This window comes from Budorcas taxicolor, chromosome 8 (assembly GCF_023091745.1).
Source record: "Budorcas taxicolor isolate Tak-1 chromosome 8, Takin1.1, whole genome shotgun sequence".
Lineage (NCBI taxonomy): Eukaryota > Metazoa > Chordata > Mammalia > Artiodactyla > Bovidae > Budorcas > Budorcas taxicolor.
Window position 1 is genome coordinate 28,765,448 of NC_068917.1, and position 22,529 is coordinate 28,787,976.

The 22,529-nt window shown below is 37.1% G+C and overlaps 1 protein-coding gene across 1 annotated transcript in view; it reads right to left on the reverse strand.

Moving 5' to 3' along the window:
- Positions 1 to 22,529, reverse strand: part of ADAMTSL1 (ADAMTS like 1) — a 1,100,541-nt gene that overhangs the window by 234,920 nt on the left and 843,092 nt on the right. The window contains exons 13-14 of the mRNA XM_052645042.1: positions 21,980 to 22,127; positions 19,813 to 19,897 (exon numbers count right to left, since the gene is read on the reverse strand). Coding sequence (XP_052501002.1) covers positions 19,813 to 19,897; positions 21,980 to 22,127 — 233 coding nt within the window. The remainder of the gene's footprint in view (positions 1 to 19,812; positions 19,898 to 21,979; positions 22,128 to 22,529) is intronic.

Below are 22,529 nucleotides of genomic sequence, written 5' to 3' on the forward strand. Positions count from 1 at the left end.
GATCTAAATTCCAGCCCTTGTGCCTCCTGCGAGATGCTGGCTATTCTTAAGCAGACTAATACTGATACTAAAAACTATAACAAAGTAAGCCCTTAGAGATATTTAAGGAAGTATATATATTTTTTTGTTTTAGTCTGGATTTCAGATTCTGTAACTTTCTTTGCTTTTTTGCTCAATGTGCTTCCCAAGATTTATTTATATATAGAAAGAGAAAGAGGGTTTTCTTTTTTCTTTTTTTTTTTTTAAGTTTCCAAGAATGGAGCAAAGCCTTGTTCCTCACACATTCTTTGAATTAGTCTGGCCTGCGATTCTTTTTATATCTGAGAGAAAAGCCTTGCTACAAATTTAAATCCACAGGCATGTCACTGTAAACTAGGGGTTTTGCATCCATACATGTTTGTTCGACAGCCTCTAGTCCCTCTCCACCAAGTGAAGTCACATTAATGAGAACTTCCCTGAGTTTCTCTAGAATGTAGGACAATAAAAAAAAAAAAAAAAAAAAGACTCTTTTCCTCCAACTAATCAACAATTGCCATATCTGCAATGACCTTGAGGAGTATCCAGGGAAAAAAAGCCCTGAGGGCACCACTAACATTTTCACAAAGTTAGTATAATAATCTGGAGAAAGGATTTTGGAATAAAAATCTTAAATTTTTTTTTTTTTCTATGATCCAACTGCTTTTGCACTGGGAGTCGTGCTGAGGAGGCATGCAAACCTGGCTCTTTAACCCTGATTTTGGCAGAAAAGGAAAGACATGATAAGGTTATAGCATTAAGTCCCAGCAAGTGAAAATAGTTCCCGTCTAGTTTAGGGAAGCTGAAATTCTAAAAGGAAATTGATCCAAGTTTTCAAACTGGAAGAAGCAAAACAAAGTTGTGGCCTGAACCTGGGCTGTGTCCTGAGCAGGGAGACTGGAACAGAGACCCAGAGCCACGGTGTCTGAGGCCGGGAGGGGTCCCCTGACGAAGGATTTGACACTCGCTACCTTTGAAAAGCCACCCCCAAGAGGAGGATGAGGGTCATACACAATCGTGTCAGGAAGGTGGATTAAGGAGGAAGCATCACCCCGAATCATTCCCATGAAATTCTCATCACAGGGTAGCCTCCCTCTTTTGTTTTTTAATTCCTGACTCCATCTTCTGGCACCTCGGGACGTGGTAGGGAAAACACATCCAATAAGATTAAAATCTCTTTCTCTCTTTAAATAATGCTACCTGTAGCCGTCTTTTAGGAATATAAAACCAAACTCTGCAATCAAAATAGTTTTAACCTACTTATTATACATTCACATCTGTCTGCCTGAGTCCTGGGACAAAAATCATAACAAAATATACAAGCACTGATTTTTACAGCCCAGGTATAGACAGAAAGGAAAATCTACACCATGCTGCTGCTACTGCTAAGTCGCTTCAGTCGTGTCCGACTCTGTGCGACCCCATAGACGGCAGCCCACCAGGCTCCCCCGTCCCTGGTTATCTCCAGGCAAGAACACTGGAGTGGGTTGCCATTTCCTTCTCCAATGCATGAAACTGAAAAGTATATAAGAGAAACCCAAAAGCAAGTGGTAAGTCTTTAAACTTTGACAACAGTGAATACTGCTTCTTTAATAATGTGGTCCTGAATTTTGTTTTCAAATAAAAAAGATGACAAGATCTCAGAAAGAATAGTACCCTATTAGCTTTTCCTATCTAGTAAGGATTATTACTCTGTCGGCTATAATAGCCCTTTCAGTGACCATTACAAAAGACTAAGAATCAGATAGATTTTTTGGTAAAGAGCCAGATAGGGAAGATTTTAGATTCTGTGGGCTATGTGTATGGGTCTTTGTTGTTGCAAAACTTAACTCTGTGAAAGCAGCCACAGGCAATACTAAACAAAATGAGTGTGGCTGTGTTCCAATAAAACTTTATTTATAAAAACTGGGGTGGGGAATGGGAAGGGAGATGGAAAGGTCTAAATTTGGCCTATTGGGTTGTAGTCTTCCATCTCCTTCTATAGGACATTTAGTGGACATGTCAAGCACACCGAGATTCATCAGTTCCCTCAAAACTTCTTTGAGGCATCTGTCTCCATCTTTTCCCACATATATAAACTTATGAGAATGACAAGTAGCTAAATTGATTTATATTTTACCTCCTAGATTAAAAGTGAGTCCCGGATGAAATCTAGAATGGAAAGGATGCCCAGATGAAACCCTCAGCTCTCCCTGCCTACAACATGAATCACTTTCCATTTGTTCTCTCTCCAGGACTGGGAAGATACACCAAAATCACAGAAAGTAGAAAGAGATGCCACTGCTCCATGGATTCATTGCCACGATAGAGACTTGTTTATTTTAAAGCAGCATCTAAATGAAAAAAGAATCATGTGTGTTGTGGGTATGTGTATATTTTTGACTATTTGGATACTTAGGGTTAATCTACTTTATGTCTCCCAAGTGAGAACCTTATCAAGTGTCAGACAGCCTTATTGGCCTATCTCCCAACCCACTATCCTTAGGTCTTCATCAAATTCACACCAATTAAGAACAATTTGGTCTTTAAGTGGTGCTGTCTTTTGGCACTCAGTTCAATTTCTCTAGTGCATACACTGGATGATATAATATTCTCTCTCACTGAAGGCAAGAGACTGTATTTCAAAAGAAAAATATCTAATAGTGCAAATGGCCAAATGAATAATAACTGTTTTTCATATGAAACCTTCCCCCACATCCCTGGATCTCCCAACTCTGTATTTACTATCTTGAGCTTTCTGGCCACAAGTGGGAGGAACAAAGGTCAGGGAGAGGGCAGTCAAATGAGCCTGGAGGTTTAACAGAAACGTTTAGAAGTTGAGTAGTTCTTGCTGAGTTAGAACCTTTAAAGTGTGACCTTTAAAATGGAGTCAATGTCCTTTAAAAAAATCTGCATGTTATTAAAATAAATAAACTCATATTAAAAATTAAAAAAATCTGCATGTTAATTGTCTTGATGTACACATGGACAATGTATTATTGGAGTTTAATTTAGGCAACTTAACTATTCTTTTGGGTAGCAGCACGATTGCCAGAAGAATGAGGGATGGCTTGGATAAGTGAGTTCTTTGAATGGTGGGCTTGAGCTTCAGAAATGATTGATATGATTCTGCATTTAGTTTTCCCATCCTCAGGATAAAACAAACAAATGAACAGAACCTTGGCAAATAAATAATTTATGTTTCTTCTGTTTGCAAGCTTCATTGTTCATTTCACTACCAAAAGGCTTATTCTTTAATTAGAGGTGTAACCACAGTCCCTATAGCAAAATAGATGAGTGATAATCAAATTCACTTGTGAAATCCCAGAGCAGTTTAGTTTATTAGTGGCTACTATGGAGTCAGAAGCATGGACTGAAATAATAAAAACTATCACTTTATTTATACGATGCTACAGGGAAACAATTCACTCTTAGTTTCATGTCACTTCAGGTATTAACCACTAAGCTCTAGTTTTACACACACAGTCTGATATTCAGCTTTTCTCCTCTTCCTTTTCTCTCTCCTCCTTTCACATGCATTGTCTAAAAAATCATTGGGATTATTCAAAATATGAGTAGCACAATAGAGTAGCTCTGTAGAGTTATTTTGATGCTGTTATGAGCCTCAGCTCATTCTCTAGTTTCAAAATACAACTGAAACTTGAAGGAAATCACATTATAGATATTTGATTTTAGTTTAGTTTTCAATCTTATAACATTTGAATTATAAGTTGATAGAGGCTGTATATTTCTTTTTATTCTTTCTTTGATGGTTTTAGGGTGAGGGGTGAGGAGGGAATAAACTTAATAGTGTCGGAAAAAATTGTAACAACTTTAAAACAGACCCTAAATATTACTGAATATTCTGTTCAGTGGATTCTTTCTGATTATTGCAAAATTTTAAAATCTCTGAGATTTAAAATAACCGTGGGTTATTTTTATTCCTCTATAAATTGTAGAAAATTGATCATGAAAATGATTCAGGCTCATAGAAATGACGATTAACTGTGTCTGTGAGTCAAGTCGCTCAGTCGTATCCGACTCTGTGCGACCCCATGGACAGTAGCCAAACAGGCTCCTCTGTCCATGGGATTTTCCAGGCAAGAATACTGGAATGGGTTGCTATTTCCTTCTCCAGGGGATCTCGCCAACCCAGGGATCGAACCTGGCTCTCCCGCATTGTAGGCAGACACTTTACCTTCTAGTGGATTGTGTCTAGTGGAATGTAATTGGTTGTCCTGTAGATAGACCCATTTTGCATCTACTTGTAAATTCATTTCAGCATTCTTATTTGCCTGAATATGTTTGGCTCTTTTAAATTTCCTTTGAATTGGTTGTAACATCTTCCTGCTGCTGCTGCTGCTAAGTCACCCCAGTCGTGTCTGACTCCATGCGACCCCATAGATGGCAGCCCACCAGGCTCCCCCATCCCTGGGATTCTCCAGGCAAGAACACTGGAGTAGGTTGCCATTTCCTTCTCCAATGCATGAAAGTGAAAAGTGAAAGTGAATTCGCTCAGTCATGTCCCACTCTGAGCAACCCCATGGACTGCAGCCCACCAGGCTTCTCCGTCCATGGGATTTTTCAGGCAAGAGTACTGGAGTGGGGTGCCATTTTCTTCTCCGAACATCTTCCTAGTTTCTTCATTAATTAATGAAGTCAATGCAATTTTTGACAGATGTTTATTTTATATTTGCATGAGATTCATGATTCTTCCCATTCTAAAATTTTCTCATTTAACAGTGACCACAGAGGGATCTGGAGAAGAGTACATTGGAAAAATAAAATATTGTATAAGTAATTCTATGCCAAATTAACCAGAAAGTCTTTTACATAAATATGTCATTTGGGGACCAAAAAATCATTATATGTTATTGGTAAAAATGATATTTTGTATTACTTCATCTTATTTTTAACTCAATCTTTTTCTCTTCTTTTTTTTTAGCCTTAAAAGAGTTGGTTCTTCTGATTTTGGACAATCTTTGAGACAGTAAAATCTTTAGGAAATGGTACAGTTACCTAAAATCTAGCTGGGCATTTGGATCTATGTATGAGCCATTTGGATCTATAAGAAAAACACATTGCTGCTGGGTGGGAAAGAAAGTTAGAAAGGGAAATAGAAACACATTCTTTCATCTACTTAATTATTTATTCAATGTCTCTATGAAATTAAAAGGTTTTTTTTTAATACAAAACCTTCAAACTAGTAAACAAATAAAATGTGGGAATGCTACAAAGGGAAGGCAATTCTTTAACTGTATCACTTTAGGAGTTTTAGAATTATAAAATCCATCATACTAAGACTTAAAATGATTATTTAAAAATATAGCTAAAGCATTAAGGTGTTGAGAGTATACTTATCCAAGATATGCCTCTACATTCACTTAGAGCCATACCTAATACCTAAATCATTCCAAATAAACGAGAATCTAACTTATTGTGAAAATTCTTTAGTCAAGGATACTTGATCCGCATGTGGAATTATAAAAATATTTCTCAACTACTGCTGTTAGCTTACAACTTTCTGGAACTGCAAATAATTCATGCCAGTTATGCAATGCATATTGAAGTCTCCAAGCAAAATTTTGTAAAGGTATCCAAGATACCACTCTACAAAACATCTAATAGCACCACTTTTTTGTCATAGATTCTTCACATCCATATCATGCCTGAATTGGGAGGGTGTTCAGCAATGTAAAGTGCCCAGTAGTATAACCAAGAATAGAATGGTTCTAGAAATTAAGCTGACAAAACAAATGACAATTTTGGTGCAGTCACCAGTATGATTATTTGAAACAAAATTCAGTGACTACCCCGTCTAGTAGTGCTAACCAGTGATGGGAAGGACAGACTCAGTTCCCTAATTCTCTAAGGCATCCTGGGAGAGCTATATTTAGTGGCATTTTCCAAGTAGTTGACATCATTTTCTCATGATAATGATGCCCTTTTGAGTTCTTTGAGAGGCAGCTGGCCTCTGCAAGAATGCCTCAATGGCTTTCTTGCAGAAATGCTCAGTGTTGGAAGGAGGGGAAGAAAGGCTGACTGCACTGAAAATCACATTTTCCTTTCAAAGAGACTTTGTACTAGAAGGAAATGCTGTGGGAGATCAGAGCTCTCCCCAAGTTCCAAAAAGCCAGAGATGACTGGACTCTTTCAAAGTCTAGGACCTCATACATCTGAGTACTCTGTTAAACTCATCTTGTGAGTCTGAGCCAGCTTTCTCTGATGTGGTTCCAGACAAGACATTAGAAGGAGTCTTACTAAGAGTGGGACCCTCTTGACCATCAGGATGTTATTCTGCTTTAACAAGAAGAGAAAAGACAGGAGAAAGACAGTTGATAATAAACGTTTCAGAGTATTAGCCTCAAATTTTCTGCTATTCCTGACATATCCAGTCTTCAATTATCTTATTTTCAGTAGCATCCAAGACACCTGATTGTGCCTCTTTCCTTGAATTACTTTCTCCTCAACTCACAAGGCATCAAACTTTGCTTGTTTTTGTTTTCTGGTCACTTCCTTCTCAGATTCCTTTTCTAAATCCTCCTCTCCTCAAACTCTAAATATTGCAGTGCCTGAGGCTCAGTTTGGTGTGGTCTTCTGATGTGCTCATCAGTGATTCTTGGTTTCAAAAACCACCAAAGTTCAGGCAATTCTATAATATTGCAGTGCCTGAGGCTCAGTTTGGTGTGGTCTTCTGACGTGCTCATCAGTGATTCTTGGTTTCAAAAACCACCAAAGTTCAGGCAATTCTATGTATTGACTCTCCAGTCTAGACCTTTTATCTGGGCTTCATATTGAAACTTTCTTTTTTTAATTAAGATTTGGGATAGGGAGCCATTTTACTCTTTGAAAGGAATAAACATTAATATATTTAATGTTTTAAAACATTATATAGTGTGTCTTAAGTACCAGTCTCACTTCTAACTGCTTTACAAATAAATGTTAAAACCCAAGAATAATCTAATGAGATAAGAATTATAATCCCCATTTAATATGTAGATGAGGGAACAGGTATAAACCACACACCTAGAAGAGTTTCATGCTCTTAACCACTACACATCGACATCCTTGCTGATTGACATGTTCACTTGAATATTTCAAAGTCATCTCCAATTTAAAGTGTTCAAAATGGAACTCTTGGTTCCCCTCCTCAGCATCTGATTCCTCTTCCAAGCTTCATCACAGCAAATGATTCAACTGGGCAGCTAACTGCTCACATGAAAACTTAGGATTTACTCTTGATCCTGCATTTTCCCTAACTTCTCACTTTCAAACAATTTCCAAATTCTACTAATTCTCCCTTGAAAATATATCTGAAATCCATTTATTTCTATCTCTACTACATCTACCTTGATGTAACAGCAGCAACAACCACCACAATAATAGTTAATGTTCATTGATATTTTTATTTATTTTTTAATTGAAGGATAAATGCTTTACAGAATTTTGTTGTTTTCTGTCAAACCTCAATATGAATCAGCCTTAGGTATACATATATCCCCTCCTTTTTGAAACTTCCTCTCATCTCTCACCCCATCCCACCCCTCTAGATTGATACAGAGCCCCGTTTGAGTTTCCTGAGCCATACAGCAAATTCCTGTTGGCTCCCTATTTTACATATGGTAATGTAAGTTTCCATGTTACTCTTTCCATACATCTCACCTTCTCCTCCCTTCTCCCCATGTCCATAAGTCTATCCTCTATGTCTGTTTCTCCACTGCTGCCCTGTAAATAAAGTCTTCAGTACCATTTTCTAGATTCCGCATATATGCATTGGGATATGATATTTATATTTTTCTTTTAAACTCCCTTCACTCTGTATAATAGGTTCTAGGTTCATCCACCTCATCAGAACTGACTCAAATGTGTTCCATTTATGGCTGAATAATATTCCATTGTATATATGTACAACTTTTTTATCCATTCATCTGTCGATGGACATCTAGGTTGCTTCCATGTCCTAGCTATTGTAAATAGTGCTGCAATGAACAATGGGATACATGCGTCTTTTTCAGTTTTGGTTTCCTCAGGGTATATGCCTAGCGGTGGGATTGCTCAGTCATATGGTGGCTTTATTCCTAGTTTTTTAAGGAATCTCCACACCGACTTCCATAGTAGCTATATCAATGTACAGTCCCACCAAGAGTGCAAGAGCATTCCCTTTTCTCCACACCCTCTCCAGCATTTACTGTTTGTAGACTTTTGATGATGACTATTCTGACCGGTGTGAGGTGACATCTCACTGCAGTTGTGATTTGCTTTTCTCTAATAATGAGCAATGTTGAGTATCTTTTCATGTGTTTGTCAGCCATCTGTATGTCTTTTTTGGAGAAACGTCTGTTTAAGTCTTTCCCTCATGTTTTGATTGGGTTGTTTGTTTTTCTGGCACTGAGTTGTATGAGCTGCTCGTATATTTTGGAAATTCATCCCTTGTCAATACACTAACAATGGAAAATCAGAAAGAGAAATTAAGGAATCAATTCCATTCACCATTGCAACAAAAAGAATTAAATATCTAGGAATAAACTTAACCTAAGTTAAGACAAAAGAACTATACACAGAAAATTATAAGACACTAATGAAAGAAATCAAAAACAACATAAACAGATGGAGAGGTATTCCATGTTCCTGGGTAGGAAGAATCAATATTGTGAAAATGTCTATACTACTAAATGCAATCTACAGATTCAATGTGATCCCTATCAAATTACCAATGGCATTTTCCACAGAACTAGAACAAAAAATTTCACAATTCACATGGAAACACAAAAGACCCCAAATAGCCAAAGCAGTCTTGAGAAAGAAGAATGGAGCTAGAGGAATCAACCTTCCTGACTTCAGACAATATTACAAAGCTACACCCATCAAGACAGTATGTTACTGGCACAAAAACAGAAATATAGACCAATGGAACAAGACAGAAAGCCCAGAAATAAACCCATGCACCTATGGGCACCTTATTTTTGACAAAAGAGGCAAGAATATACAATGGGGCAAAGAGCGCCTCTTCAATAAATGGTGCTGGGAAAACTGGACAGCTACATGTAAAAGAATGAAATTAGAACACTTCGTAACACCATACACAAAGATAAACTCAAAATGGATTAAAGACCTAAATGTAAGACCAGAAACTATAAAACTCTTAGAGGAAAACATAGGCAGAACACTGGATGACATAAATCAAAGCAAGATCTTCTATGACCCACGTCCTAGAGTAATGAAAATAAAAACAAAAGTAAACAAGTGGGACCTGATTAAACTTAAAAGCTTTTGCACAGCAAAGGAAACTATAAGCAAGGTGAAAAGACAACCCTCAGAATGGGAGAAAGTAATAGCAAATGAAACAACTGACAAAGGATTAATTTCCAAAATATACAAGCAGCTCACTGATATGTTTTAAGCATTTCTATACATTAACTTGTTATAACATTGTTAGGAGATGGGTATTGTCAGAAACATCGTTAAATGGGCAAACAAGATTACTGGGTTTCTTTCAATGGGAAGTCTAGCAGACTTACAGGGGCTGTCAAATTCTAAGGAAGCTGGTTTATTTTGCACCTATATAGAGATGCAATGGAGAAGGCAATGGCACCCCACTCCACTACTCTCGCCTGGAAAATCCCATGGATGGAGGAGCCTGGTAGGCTGCAATCCATGGGGTCGCTAAGAGTCGGATACAACTGAGCAACTTCACTTTCACTTTTCACTTTCATGCACTGCAGGAGGAAATGGCAACCCACTCCAGTGTTCTTGCCTGGAGAATCCCAGGGACGGGGGAGCCTGGCGGGCTGCTGTCTATGGGGTTGCACAGAGTTGGACATGACTGAAGTGACTTAGCAGTAGCAGAGATGCAAGGTTCCTTGTAGAGGGCCTGTAATGATGGAGATATTTTTTTGTTCAAAGTGATGGACATTATTTTTCTGTTCATGTCAATGGAAATAATTTTGCCTGATAGAAAATACAAACTTTTCTAAATCCAGTTCACATGAGAATTTGATATTGGTTTCTTCATAATTCAAGAGTTAAACAAAAATTTGACATGTGCTCATTTTATATTTATTAACAGAAATAATGATTTTAACTTTCTAAAGATTGTATTTTAACAATAATATTTTCATCCCCACTTCTAGATAATAAAATCGACACACAGATATTCCCAAGGTCATACTGCTAAATAAATGGCAGAGTCAAGATTTAAACCATGGCCATTTACTATAGAATCCATGTTCTTCACCAACTCACTGTCCTGGCTCTCACACTGCCACATAAGCCAGATCACTGAAGCTAACATCTGCTCTCTCCTGAACTTCCACAATAGCCACTGGTCTGTTTTCATCCTCTATTAGCCCTTACTAACTCATTATTCATGCTGTAGCCAGGAGGTTCTTAAAATGTAAAGCTTTTAATTGTTCCTGTTATATTCAGAATGAAAGCTAAACTCCTTACCATGGTTACATTATGCCATTATCCACCTTCAACTCCTACTATTCTCCCCTCATCACTGGCTTCCAGACATACTAGTCTTCCTTCACTTGCTTAAAAATGTGTCATTCTTTCCTGGTTCAAAGTTTTGAAATGTGTGGGTCACTCCCTGGATGGATCTCCTTTTCCTCTCAGTTTAGAATAACTTCCATTCATCTTACAGGTCTCAGCTGAAATGTCCTTTCTCAAAGAAGACATCCTTGACCTTGGACCTACTGAAAGCCCCATCAGACTCTCCGAGAGCACTTCTTCATTCATTTTCTTATAACAGTGATCAGTTTTTGATAATCAAGTGTGAACATTTATGGTATAACTCTCTTCATAAGAGCAAACCTCCATGAAGACAGAACTTCACATAATAGGTGCTCAATAAATACATTTAAAAAATGAGTGAGTGAATGGATAAATAAGAGGTTAAGGATTGATGTTATGAGTGATTTGATATTGGGTTTATTCTTGGCCCCAGAGACTGAAAGCAAGCAAGATAAAAAGCCTAAGACCTTTCCAGGCATTGCCATGGAAAATCCAATAACCTTTTCCTGTTTAGACATTTCTTATGGTCTTTTGAGAAGTGAATGTGCCCAGATTTAGTGGCTATCATAGGCTGATTTATTTATATTCTTAGAGCTGCCCTTGGGCAGTATGGGGAGGCCTCAGTTCATCTTGGTGAGGTTTGGGTTATCATGCAGCTTGAAGCAAGTTTCAATTCTGTGTCTATTATACTTCAGTTAAATCTCAATAAAAATGCTGTTTTATAGAATAAAAGGATTTGGGGGCAGTTTTGAATCAGAGGCTGCCTTCAGTAATTAATATACGATGCTGATCTAACACTGGTTATTTTATAACCAGCCACCCATCAGTGAAGACTTTGGAGCATTCTGAAACGTTCCTAGGTTAGAGAAGCCCCCTCTTTAAAACTCATTACACACAGAGATTTGGGAAAAAGAGAATATAGACTTTTAACTGTTTGTTGCAGATACAAATGGAGCCAAATCATTCTTCCCAAATGAAAAATGAGGCTAGGACACTTGTTTCAGACCATCTTTCTCTCCACTGCTTTTCTGACCTATGTGAACAGAACATGATTTAAAAGTTTGGTTTTCCTTGAGGCTAGTCTGAAGATTTAAAAAACCAGGTCCAATACAATATTGCAAAGTAATTAACCTCCAATTAAAATAAATAAATTTATATTTAAAAAATATAAATAACAACAATGACAAAAAAAGATAATCTTATGGAGGCTTTTGGCAAAATCTGGAGTAAGGGAGCTTATGGAAATACCAAATAAAGTTTGTTTTTAAATTCTCAAAAACAAACAAACAAACAACCAACCCAGGTCCCAGGGACTAAAATACCATCAGAGCATACAATGCTATTAGTGCATTTGGAGTTCTTAGCTTAATAACAGAATGTAGATTTCAATGTACATTCTTTTCCCTGAATTTGATAAAAATATAAAATACTGTAAACTCAGAATACTTGTCATGAACCATTTCTTCTTCACACAGAGCAGAATTAGTTTATCTTGTAATTTTGTAAAGGTTTCTTCCCCTTAATTCAACAAGTTTGGCAAAGCTTTCCAATGAAAAGTTCAGTTCATTAAAAATGACCTTAATGGACTTAACATATATTGGTGCTGACAGGGTCCATACTTTATTTTGGCACACGAGGATCCCATTAATTTGTCTTTGCCACTCTCTAGGGCTCAGCTGAGCAACAGTTCAGATTTAGCTCTGAAAGTAGCTGCAGAATAAGCAATAAGTGGAGACAGTAGGAGGGGCTGACACGTTTAGAACTTAGTGGTTTGCAAGAAAGGCTTTTCTAGTGACTACATAAAAATGTCTCTGTCTGCTCTCTTGAATTTGTTATTGATTTTTTCTGTGTATGTTGGGAGCAAGCTTGGGAGATCAACTGTATGTAACTCAGAGCTGACAGAGGATGAGCACTTTCCAAACTTTCCTTATTTTTGCCATTTGTTACAGATTGCTTTTTGTTCAAATCAAGGTAACTAACCTTTGTCCTTTAGGATAAATTTCTGGCTAAATTCAAAGTGAGATGCCTATAAGCGAGTCTTAAAAGAGTCTCAGAAATATAGAGGGGATGCAGAGAAGTGGTGTTAGCTAAGAGCCACGAGCTGAAATTGGAGGGTATTTGTGGTCACTTGCGGTTGTCTCACATGCTATATGATATAACATGTATGAAGCAGAGATACCACCTCTCTCAATTTCTCCATTTGGAAACGAATGATTATGAAACATGTTTGCTCTCAATATTCTCAAGAAAGATGAATGATACTGGAAAAGGTACAACCATAGCCACAGTTAACACCTAAACAGAGTTTCTTGCATATCAGGCACTTTACACATAACTTAATCCTCTCAACATCTTTATGATATAGATACCATTATGTTCATTTCTCAATGAGGAAATTAAAGCCTATGGGGTTAAGTGACTTGTCAGGGTCCCCTGTTACTATTGGGGGGAATCCACGATTCACATTCAAGGAGTCTGTCCCTGGAGCCCACACCTCTCACCACTGGGCATGCTGCTACCATGCTTGTGTGTGCTACGTCGCTTCAGTTGTGTCTGACTCTTTGTGACCCTATATCCCTTGGACTAATCCTCTGTCCAAGGGATTCTCCAGGCAAGAATACTGGAGTGGGTTACCTTGATCTGTGAGTAATAGTTAAAGTGCTTTTTAATTTGATTCCAGCAGGGCTGTTTCCTTGTTTGAGCACACAAATACAGAGACTCACCCCGCCTCCCCCACCAACTCACATAGTTGGCAGCCTGATATATCTGAAAAATTTCAGGAAATTATCAAGGATTTTGGTAGTATATTTTGCAACACCTAACACAGGTTAATGAGGTACATTTTCTGATATAAAATATCTAATCATTTGCTATATAAAAAGATCAAATAATCTTTCCTCAAGTGCTAGTTTTAGAGTCAAAGTCAGATACACAAACATATCATCATCATCGGCCAATCCCCACATTTATGCCCCCACAAAACCTGTGGTTTCTATCACAGTCTTCTTTCTCTCGTTTCTCGTATTTGTGCATTTTCACCATGTATTAGCTTAACTATCCTGATACTGGAGCTCAGAGAACACAGAGTAGTAGAGAGAATTCGGGAATTCAATAAAAAATTCTCCTACACTTCTTGCGAAATCATTAACACGATTGTGCTGTGCATACCCAAACCCCAAAGGTCATTTCTTCCAAATAGCTGACTCGTTTGTTCAATCTGTGGATGACTGGCCAATACTCAACACTTTGGTCACAATCTTATCATGCCTGTGGTAAGCACACACTCAAGGTTTCTTGAGGGCAAGGACTATTGGATTTCTTTTTACAAAACCTGCACTTGGCACAAAATCTGGCGCAGAGCAGGTGACTTAAGAGTGAATTCAATTACTTTCATTGGGAGATGTGAACAATTAGGAGGTCCAGTATTATCTAAAATACATGATCACCCAAAGAATTTATATTAAGAATTCTGTAGATGATATAAGGGAGGAGAGCAATCTGGGTGGACCAGGAGCCCAGAAAGGAAGGAGCTGGAAGGGAGGGAAGTGATGATGGTTATGGGAATCAGGGCTCATTCATTCTGGCCAGTATGAGGCTTTCACTTTGCAGGTGCCAAATTAAAATTAAGTGCTGTTGTGCTGTTTTTGTTGTCTAATTCTAATGTCATGTTCTGCTTCAACATCCTTTCTGAGGATTTAATGATCAGCAAACAGTGTTTACAATTCTTAACCTTAGGTGACTCTTGATTCATAAGAGATATATCTGTTTCTCCCTTAAGATATTTCTTTTTATGTTCTATGGCCCGAGAGTCACAAAGAGAATGTACTTGAGGTATTTTACATTAAGGGTATGAACAACAAAACTATCTGGTTCCATTACCAATTTTTGATTCCTTAAATATTCTTTGGGGGAAAATATAGACACGTGTCACCAAATTAACATTTCTAACCACTTTATAAAAACATGAATTCACATTCTTAACCACTGAGTTAAGCCACCCACATTCTCAGACAACTTACTAGATATAAATATGGACTAACATACTCTTAAATATTATATATTTAAATACTATTTTCAACAAGGTAAACAAGCCATTTAATGACTATAGAATAACCATAGTGACTCTTATTGGCTTTTCTTTCTGTATTTAATTCCTTGTGAGTTCTGTTCACACAGATGCATGCTCTTACTGAACAGCCCCATCACTAAGCTGATGCCATCTGGCATCCAGATATTACTGCTGCCTTCTGCCTGCTTGCTTTCCTTCTTCCTTTTTAAAATGGCTCACACCAAGGTTATTTATGGCAAACATTTATGTTGCAGCCAAAAAATGTTTTCCAAACCATAGAGTCAAGCTGTTCAATGAAAATCTAATAAAATAAGTCAAGACTTTTTTTAAGTGCAAGATCAAGGCACAGAGGACCACCCAATTGTAACTCTGAAGCAAAACACTGGTAAGGGTCTCCACGTGTGTGCCAGGATGTGCCAGGGTTAGATGAGGAATGGCTGGTTAAAATGGTGATGTTCGTCAAGGGGTATCTAAGGGAAACAACCACCTGCCTCCTGTCATTTGTTCTGAGCCATCCAAGCAGAACTCTTGGTGACTGAAATCAATCTGGGGGGATACCTGGCTCCCTAGATGCCCAATTAGTTCCACCTTCTTCTTCCTGGGATGACTGGATTCAGAAAGCAGATAATCTAAAGAGAAAGTCAAAGCATCAAAAGCTGCCAGGCCATACCATTTTCTTAAGCCTTGGGGGTTCCCAGGTGGTGCAGTGGTAAAGAACCCTCCTGCCAATGCAGGAGACTCAAGAGATGTGGGTTTGATTTTTGGGTTTGGAAGATCCCATGGAGGAGGAAATGGCAACCCACTCTAGTATTCTTGCCTGGAGAATTCCATGGACAGAGGAGCCTGGTAGGCTATATAGTCCATGGGAGTCACAAAGAGTTGGACATGACTGAGCACACACATACTTAAGCCTTAAGCCCTCACTTAACAGATTATACCCTCTAGGGTATTGAGTGGCTTATTAGTGGCTTGAAGAAGTTAAGAAAATGAAAAATTTCCTTCCTATTTCAAGTCAGATTAGGGTTTTTAAGAAGACCAGCTGATTAACTACAACAGCGGCAGAGAGCTGTCTTGACAGATCCCAGAAGTCACCAGTGTTTCATTTTCGCTCAAGAAATTAAGCTGTCAAAGTGGCTGTGTTGTGTATGTGGCTTGAGGTGGTTGTGCTGTTTATGCATACATCCCAACAAAGACTAAAAGGAAGGTATAAAAGCAGGAGATGGGAAATCAAGTCAAGTGATTTCTTTAGCTTCTACTTAATTAATGAATACAGTTGTATGACCAGTTGTAGTTCTGATTCCTCACCAAACACAAGTAAAATTTTGATGGTTAAAAAAATATCTAGAAAGCTATTTCCACATATTTGTTTGTGGAAGCAATCAGCTGGCATTTCAAGGATGTGTTCTAAACCTGATAATACTCTCATCAACTGAAAGCAAATGCAAAAACACATAATTTAAATAAAGGCAGAAGAGAATTCTCTAAGTCCCTCTCCCATTTCCCCCTTGCCAGTGTGAGAATGGCACTGCTATTATCCTCAGAAAAATGCAACTCTCCCAGAATCTTACTTTTTGCAAAAGTCTATCTTAAATCATATTTTTTTCTGCATTAATTAGGTAGCAAGGATTTCTATGGATTTCTCAGCTGACACCCTCAGAAGCAAGTTCACTTTATTGTATTAATTTATAAGGTTTTCTGTGCTTAATCTGTTTCACTAGCTAAAGTGCCCCCCACCCCATCTCTTAGTTTCAGTTTGGGGTTGGATCTTGTTCATGTTGTCCTGCTCAATCAAGAGAAACAAACATACACTGCTTAAAGATTTTTGAGGTTGGTTGCCAGGGAAACCTGATAAAAACCTATGTGTGGATTAAGGGAAATTATGGCCACCAGTGAAAAGTCAATTTAGAGAGAAAGATTTCTATATGTGGGTTAGGAAATCATTTTCTGCAGATCAAGAAAATAGACTCAGGCAATATTCCTATCTTCATGCTATATGAATCATATACACTGTAAATAAACCAGCCTGTTTCTGTTGCTGCAGAAAAAAAGCATCTAAATGCATTTCTAAATGAAGCTGTAGCTTCATAAGACAAATCAGATTGTTCCGTAGCATGATATGGGAAAACCCGAATGAACTTTTCGTTAGCTCAAGACATTACCATCATGTGATATTTATTTCAGTTATTCTATGAAACTGATAATTGTATTTGTATCTTCTGCAGGGCATTTAGTTTAGTAGGACAACAAAGCTGGTATATACTCCTACAAAGATTTAGTTATTTTTTTGGCAGTTCAGTTTTCAGTCTTCACTACAGGTTTTTTCTAAACATGTCTTAGAGTGGTTGCTTTCCTATATGTTTTTGGCTACAGTGCTAACCAATTTTTTTTTTTTTTTTCTATTTTAGGGTTACCAAAAGAATCTATTATTCAATAATAGTATCTCCATCTACTAAAGATTTAAAGTTACATATTTTCTTCTAGTATTCAATGAGACAGGCTAGTGACACTGTTTTCTACTTTACATAAGGGGGAATAAATAACATTTGCTGTTTTACTACAGGACTCTGAATGTTAACTGGAGCCAAAGCAGGAGATAACAGTCCTGGACCACTATTCCTGATTCTCTTCTCTGATGTGTTCAGAAGTGACAACCACAGCTTCTAAACATTACTGTTTAATTTAAGCAATGTGTGTCCGTTCTGTGGGGAGAAGAAAGACTTGCTGACAGTATATCATTTTTTCATTATAGTAGGGAAAATAATTATAGGTTGCTCCATACATTTAGAAACTAGTCTATATGGCATAAAAAAGAATTAAGACCATGCAAAATTCTGTTTTTAAATTTCAAAATCAATTAAAAAAAGAATGTGACACAGAGGACCTTTCTAGGGTTTAGTGCATGAAACATGTAAAGCATATTAAAATATGGAAACCATATACCTTTCATTACAGCATTCTACAGCTGTCATGTATTTCATTTTGGTATAAAAGTAATTATTGTTCTGAGCATAATATTTATAGTACACACTTCCGTTACCCAGCACTAGCACTCTAATTACAATCTACTTCAATTCAGATTAATCATGCCAAGATGGCAATTCCATTACACCAAGAGTAAAATTTAATAATCTAATATATGGCTATAGTTTCAATGGTTAAAATTATGTGTTTAACTAGTTTAGGGATTTGTTAGGATTAAAGTTAAGCATAATGCATCTTAATCAGAAGTTTAGTGGAAAACACTCATTACAAAATATGGATATATAATGTTGTGGTCTATGTAATGCTTTTGCAGAAGCATTAAAATGTAGTTATAGCTTTTGTTTAAGAAGTATCTAGTAATGGGAAATGTGTCTAATTATTGGTATAAGATGTTTTGATCTAATTTAAACTTTGCTATATTATTTAACATTGATCATAATGCAATATTACATACATAATTATGCTTTAGACCACATGACAGAATATAATGTACAGGAGAGCAGAGTTTATTTAGGTAAAATAAATAACTGGCTTTAACTGTATAGTAACCTAAGAATACATATAAGGAGTGACTAGCTCCAATTATACGGCATCTTTCTGTCTCAAATAGGACCTTAGTGGATTCAAGAGTTAATATCCCTCTAAAATGAACTGCTTCCTTCCTCTCCAGGAACAAGAAGGCCTGTCAAGCCAGGTACTGGCAGGAGAGAAACAAAAAGTTTTAAGCTTTTATATAGTCACATAAAAGTTGCACTGTAATGTTTAACCTCTGACTTTCCTCCAAAGTTCTGTAGTGGTTAGTTGATTTTTCTTAAAGCGTTTCCTCAAAGAAGCAGAAAAAAAAAAAAAAAAAAAAAGCTGCCGCAACTTATAACACAGAAATAACCTAAGTTTTGCTTCTTATCTTTTAAGAAATGTGTTTGCTCATATATAAACCATTTTTCTGTGAAACAAGTGACTAAGTACCATTTCTTTACAAATTGAACTTTGGTCATTGTACCAATTTGTATTTTGGATTTCTTTTTCAATCTCTTGATGTTTAGGGTGTGATTCAGAACACAATTTGTATTCTGGCAAACAATATATCAGATTTTGATTCAAACAAGATGACTCAGAGGAGATTCTAAATTGCTTTTAGACATATAGATTACAACGTTAATTTATATATTTAGCAAAATTTAGTAAAGCCTACTAAATGCGAAGAGCCAACTCTTTGGGAAAGACCCTGATCCTGGGAAAGATTGAAGGCAAGAAGAGAAGCTGGTGACAGAGAATGAGATGGTTGGACGGCATCATTGACTTAATGGACGTGAGTTTGAGCAAACTCAGGGAGACAGTGAGGATAGGGAAGCCTTGCATGCTGAAGTCCATGGGGTGGCAGAGTCAGACATGACTTAGCAACTGAACAACTATATTTGGAAACCATTTTGTATCCTGAACGCTATACTGTGAGCTCTTGGAAGCTCACATAACATGTCATATGTATTAATGCATAGTACTGAGTCTAATGCTTGTATTAAATAAACTAGATAATCATCAGTTGGAGAAATTGCTTTGGACATAGATGAAATTCATCAATAAAGTGCTTTCCCAAATGTTTAAAAATGACGCAGCAGAGAGGCCTATCAGTGTATTCTAGTAGATCAGTATGCAGTTATTTGATCGATCAATCTGTCTCTATTCCTTGTTTTCTCTTGTGAAGCATCTAGTGGTCTTACAGATTTCACGGCCCTGATTAAACTCAGCAGTTGTGTGACCATGAGCAAGTGGGGCAGAGACCTGGTATCCATCTACTACCGATCCAGCAAGAAAGGGGAAAGAAAAGCTAATGAGTTTCCTTTGCTTTCAGATATATCTCACTTACCCTTTCATTTTTGTGAGTGGCTATACTGCAAAGCTGGGAGATAAGGAGTGTAAAAAGATGCCTAGGCTTCCACAGCAAATCTATGCTACATCACCAGAGGCAGCCTGGACTTTCTTACCTTCAGCCTCATGGCAAGAGAAAAGACAAGGTCAGATTTTGGAGAAGAGGGTAGGCACTACATTTTCATTTTCATAACTCAAAAGATTTAGAGAGCAGTCATGTTTGAGAAACACTTTGATAAATCTCCAATGTGACAGCCCCAAAGCCTCACTCTACCCTTGGTAAGAGCAGTATACTGAGTTCAGATCCTATGAAAGCCTGGGTGAGGTACCTCTTTCTTTAAACCAATCAGCATCCAAAGTCAAACAACTCATGGTTGAAAACTTACGAAGGCTCTTCTGACACAGCAGCTCCTTCTTCGAATTCTTGGGCTTGTTTGTACCATGGCAGCTTGGCCTCAACCGGAAGCTTTTCTGAGAATTCAGCGCATAGAGACAAAAAAGAAGAGGTTAGAACCAGTTTAGGATTTCAAGGAAATGCTATTTTCTCCTCCCCAGTTCTCAACTTTGTACTACCTAAAAGTTATGATGTTGGTAACTATAAATAATAGGTTTTCAGGTTAATTTCTGTATATGAGTGCCCTTTATTATGTTGAAGAGTAAAGTCTTTTTATTATGAAAGTTATAACTCTAGGAGCTCAATACGTATATAAAGTATCATCAGAGTATCTTTTCACTATTTCCTCTTGAAAAGATAGAGCACTATTTATCTTTTAAAACAAAATACAGTGGATTACATTGTGATATTTTCATAAATTCTAACTTGTTTTTCTTTTTCTTTTTGGCTAAGTGTGATCTATACCATACTGTAAAAAACAAAGAAAACTGCCACTCTGAAATTCTCAAAATGTTTCTTTAGACACCTGACTCCTGCAGTATCCACCAGAGGTTCACTGACAATTGGAATATGAGGAACTGGGGGTCCACAAACCATAATTTGGCTTGCTTCAAATATTTATCTAGCTTTGGTCAAACAACTCAAAATAAGCTTCCTAACAACTTCCTGGAAAAAAAAAAGAAAACTGTGGAGGAGAAAAATAAAGAGGGAGGTTATAAGTGCTCCTACATAAATAACTGCCAAGATTTGCATTCTGACATATTTATTAGAGTCATTTATAGGCATATTTGCCTTTATAGTATGAGCCAGTGAGGCTCTATCACCATTTTATAACATATAATTATAAAGATGAAAGAAATATGTCTATATATGCATATATCATGGAATTACATGGCATTTTAATGATGTTTAGAGAGCCAGACTCACTACCTAGTTGTGAAAATGCAGATTTTACTCCTGACAGTTACCCACAAACTGCTTTTCTTTCTCTGAAGTGGCTGGGTAAAGACGAACAAATAAAAAATGCATTATTTTAAGCTGGGGCATCACTTTTAATCCTCTATGTGCAACAACCATTTAGAAAACAAAGCCAGTGAGAAATGTAAAACTGCCCAAGCCAAAAGGATTTGCTAACATTCTGAACCCAGCAAATGGTTCCAAATATACATACATAGTTTTATAATTAGCTCACCTCTCCAAGATAAAGGAACTCAGTCAATGAAGGTGTCTATGACAGCTTGAACCATCCCTGTTTTTCAATAATGAGCATTCAGCTTAGCATGAATAGTAGGCTTGTAATATTTTACTGTCTTTTTGAATTGACTCTGCCAGCCGTATCAGTGGCCGCTGATCCTCCTGTATTTGAGGAAGCTAATGATACTCAAGAGCTGAAGATAATATTCGTGGAAAACTTACAATAGGCAAGGCAGTGGGTTGTAGACATCGATAGATTGATTCCAATTTTTCTTTCAAATTATGATTCTGGAGTCCAGTTTCATGTTAATTTTTAATTTTAAAGCTTTCAATATAAAAAGCAACAACTTTTTGTTGTTGTTTTATTAGTATGAAGTATGGTATATTTCATGGTTAGCAAAGTAGACAGTTTGGATTCACTGCTTTTTTTTTTTTTTTAAACTGAGGTGTAGTTAATTTACACCTCAGTTGTATCAGTTTCAAGTATATAGCAAGGCGATTCAGTGATATACATACATATATTTATGTATGTGTATATATATATATATACACACACACATTTATTGATTAATTGATTTAAGCCCTCTTTCTTTTCTATTTGATGAATCTTACTGCCTTGTTTTTAATAGAAAGCAATGTGAATAGTAAATCACACATATACTTCTATAATATCTTTATAATATCTCGCTTCAAGTAGATCTGATTTTTTTTTTTTCAGCAGCAGTCTTCCATTAATTTTCTGACTCAGGAGAGAATTACATCAATACATAGTGCTTAAAAACAATTTGCAAACAAAACTATTGCAAAGACTTTTAGAAATAGTTAAGTCCATTTAGTAGAGTCTAAGTTACAAAGGATAGTTATAAAGAACACTTGGGATACTTAAAAGTATTCCAAGGAATTGAAAACAGCAGTGAATACACACGACCATGACAAGACTGGTTACAGAGCCCCCATCAAGTTACCTTTGGGTTTATAGCAGGGAGTGGGTATGATGCATTCCTCTTTTATGTGGGGCTTGGTTTTGGGGCTACAGCCTCCGGTGTGCACTTCCCGATGGTCGATGCAGAGGACCACACGGTACCTGAGGCCCTGGCCACACGTCACTGTACACTGGAAGGAGAATGCAAGAAAGGAGATTCATAGGCAAAGCCTTGTTTACTGTTCTTCACTTCGCACCTGAGACTCTTTAAATGGCTGCTTTTACAGAAGGGCTCCTGGTGGCTTTATATCACTTCTTACTAGTCATGGGATCTTTGTTCTGTTGGGCTATTTCGATGTGAAGGCGGCTGAACATTAAATCATTTGTAATTTCTTCACTTTGGATTAGTCAGTTAGCCATTCTTAAGCACACACTGTGTGCAAAGTCCCAAACCAAGCAGCAAAGAGAAGGAGAAAAGAAATTATAGAGTGTGCCTAATTTTTGGTTACCAAGACTGCATGTTAATTTTATTCAGTCACTTTGCTAATGATTGTTAGGACTAAAGTATGAAAAATGCCAGCTCCCACATGGAC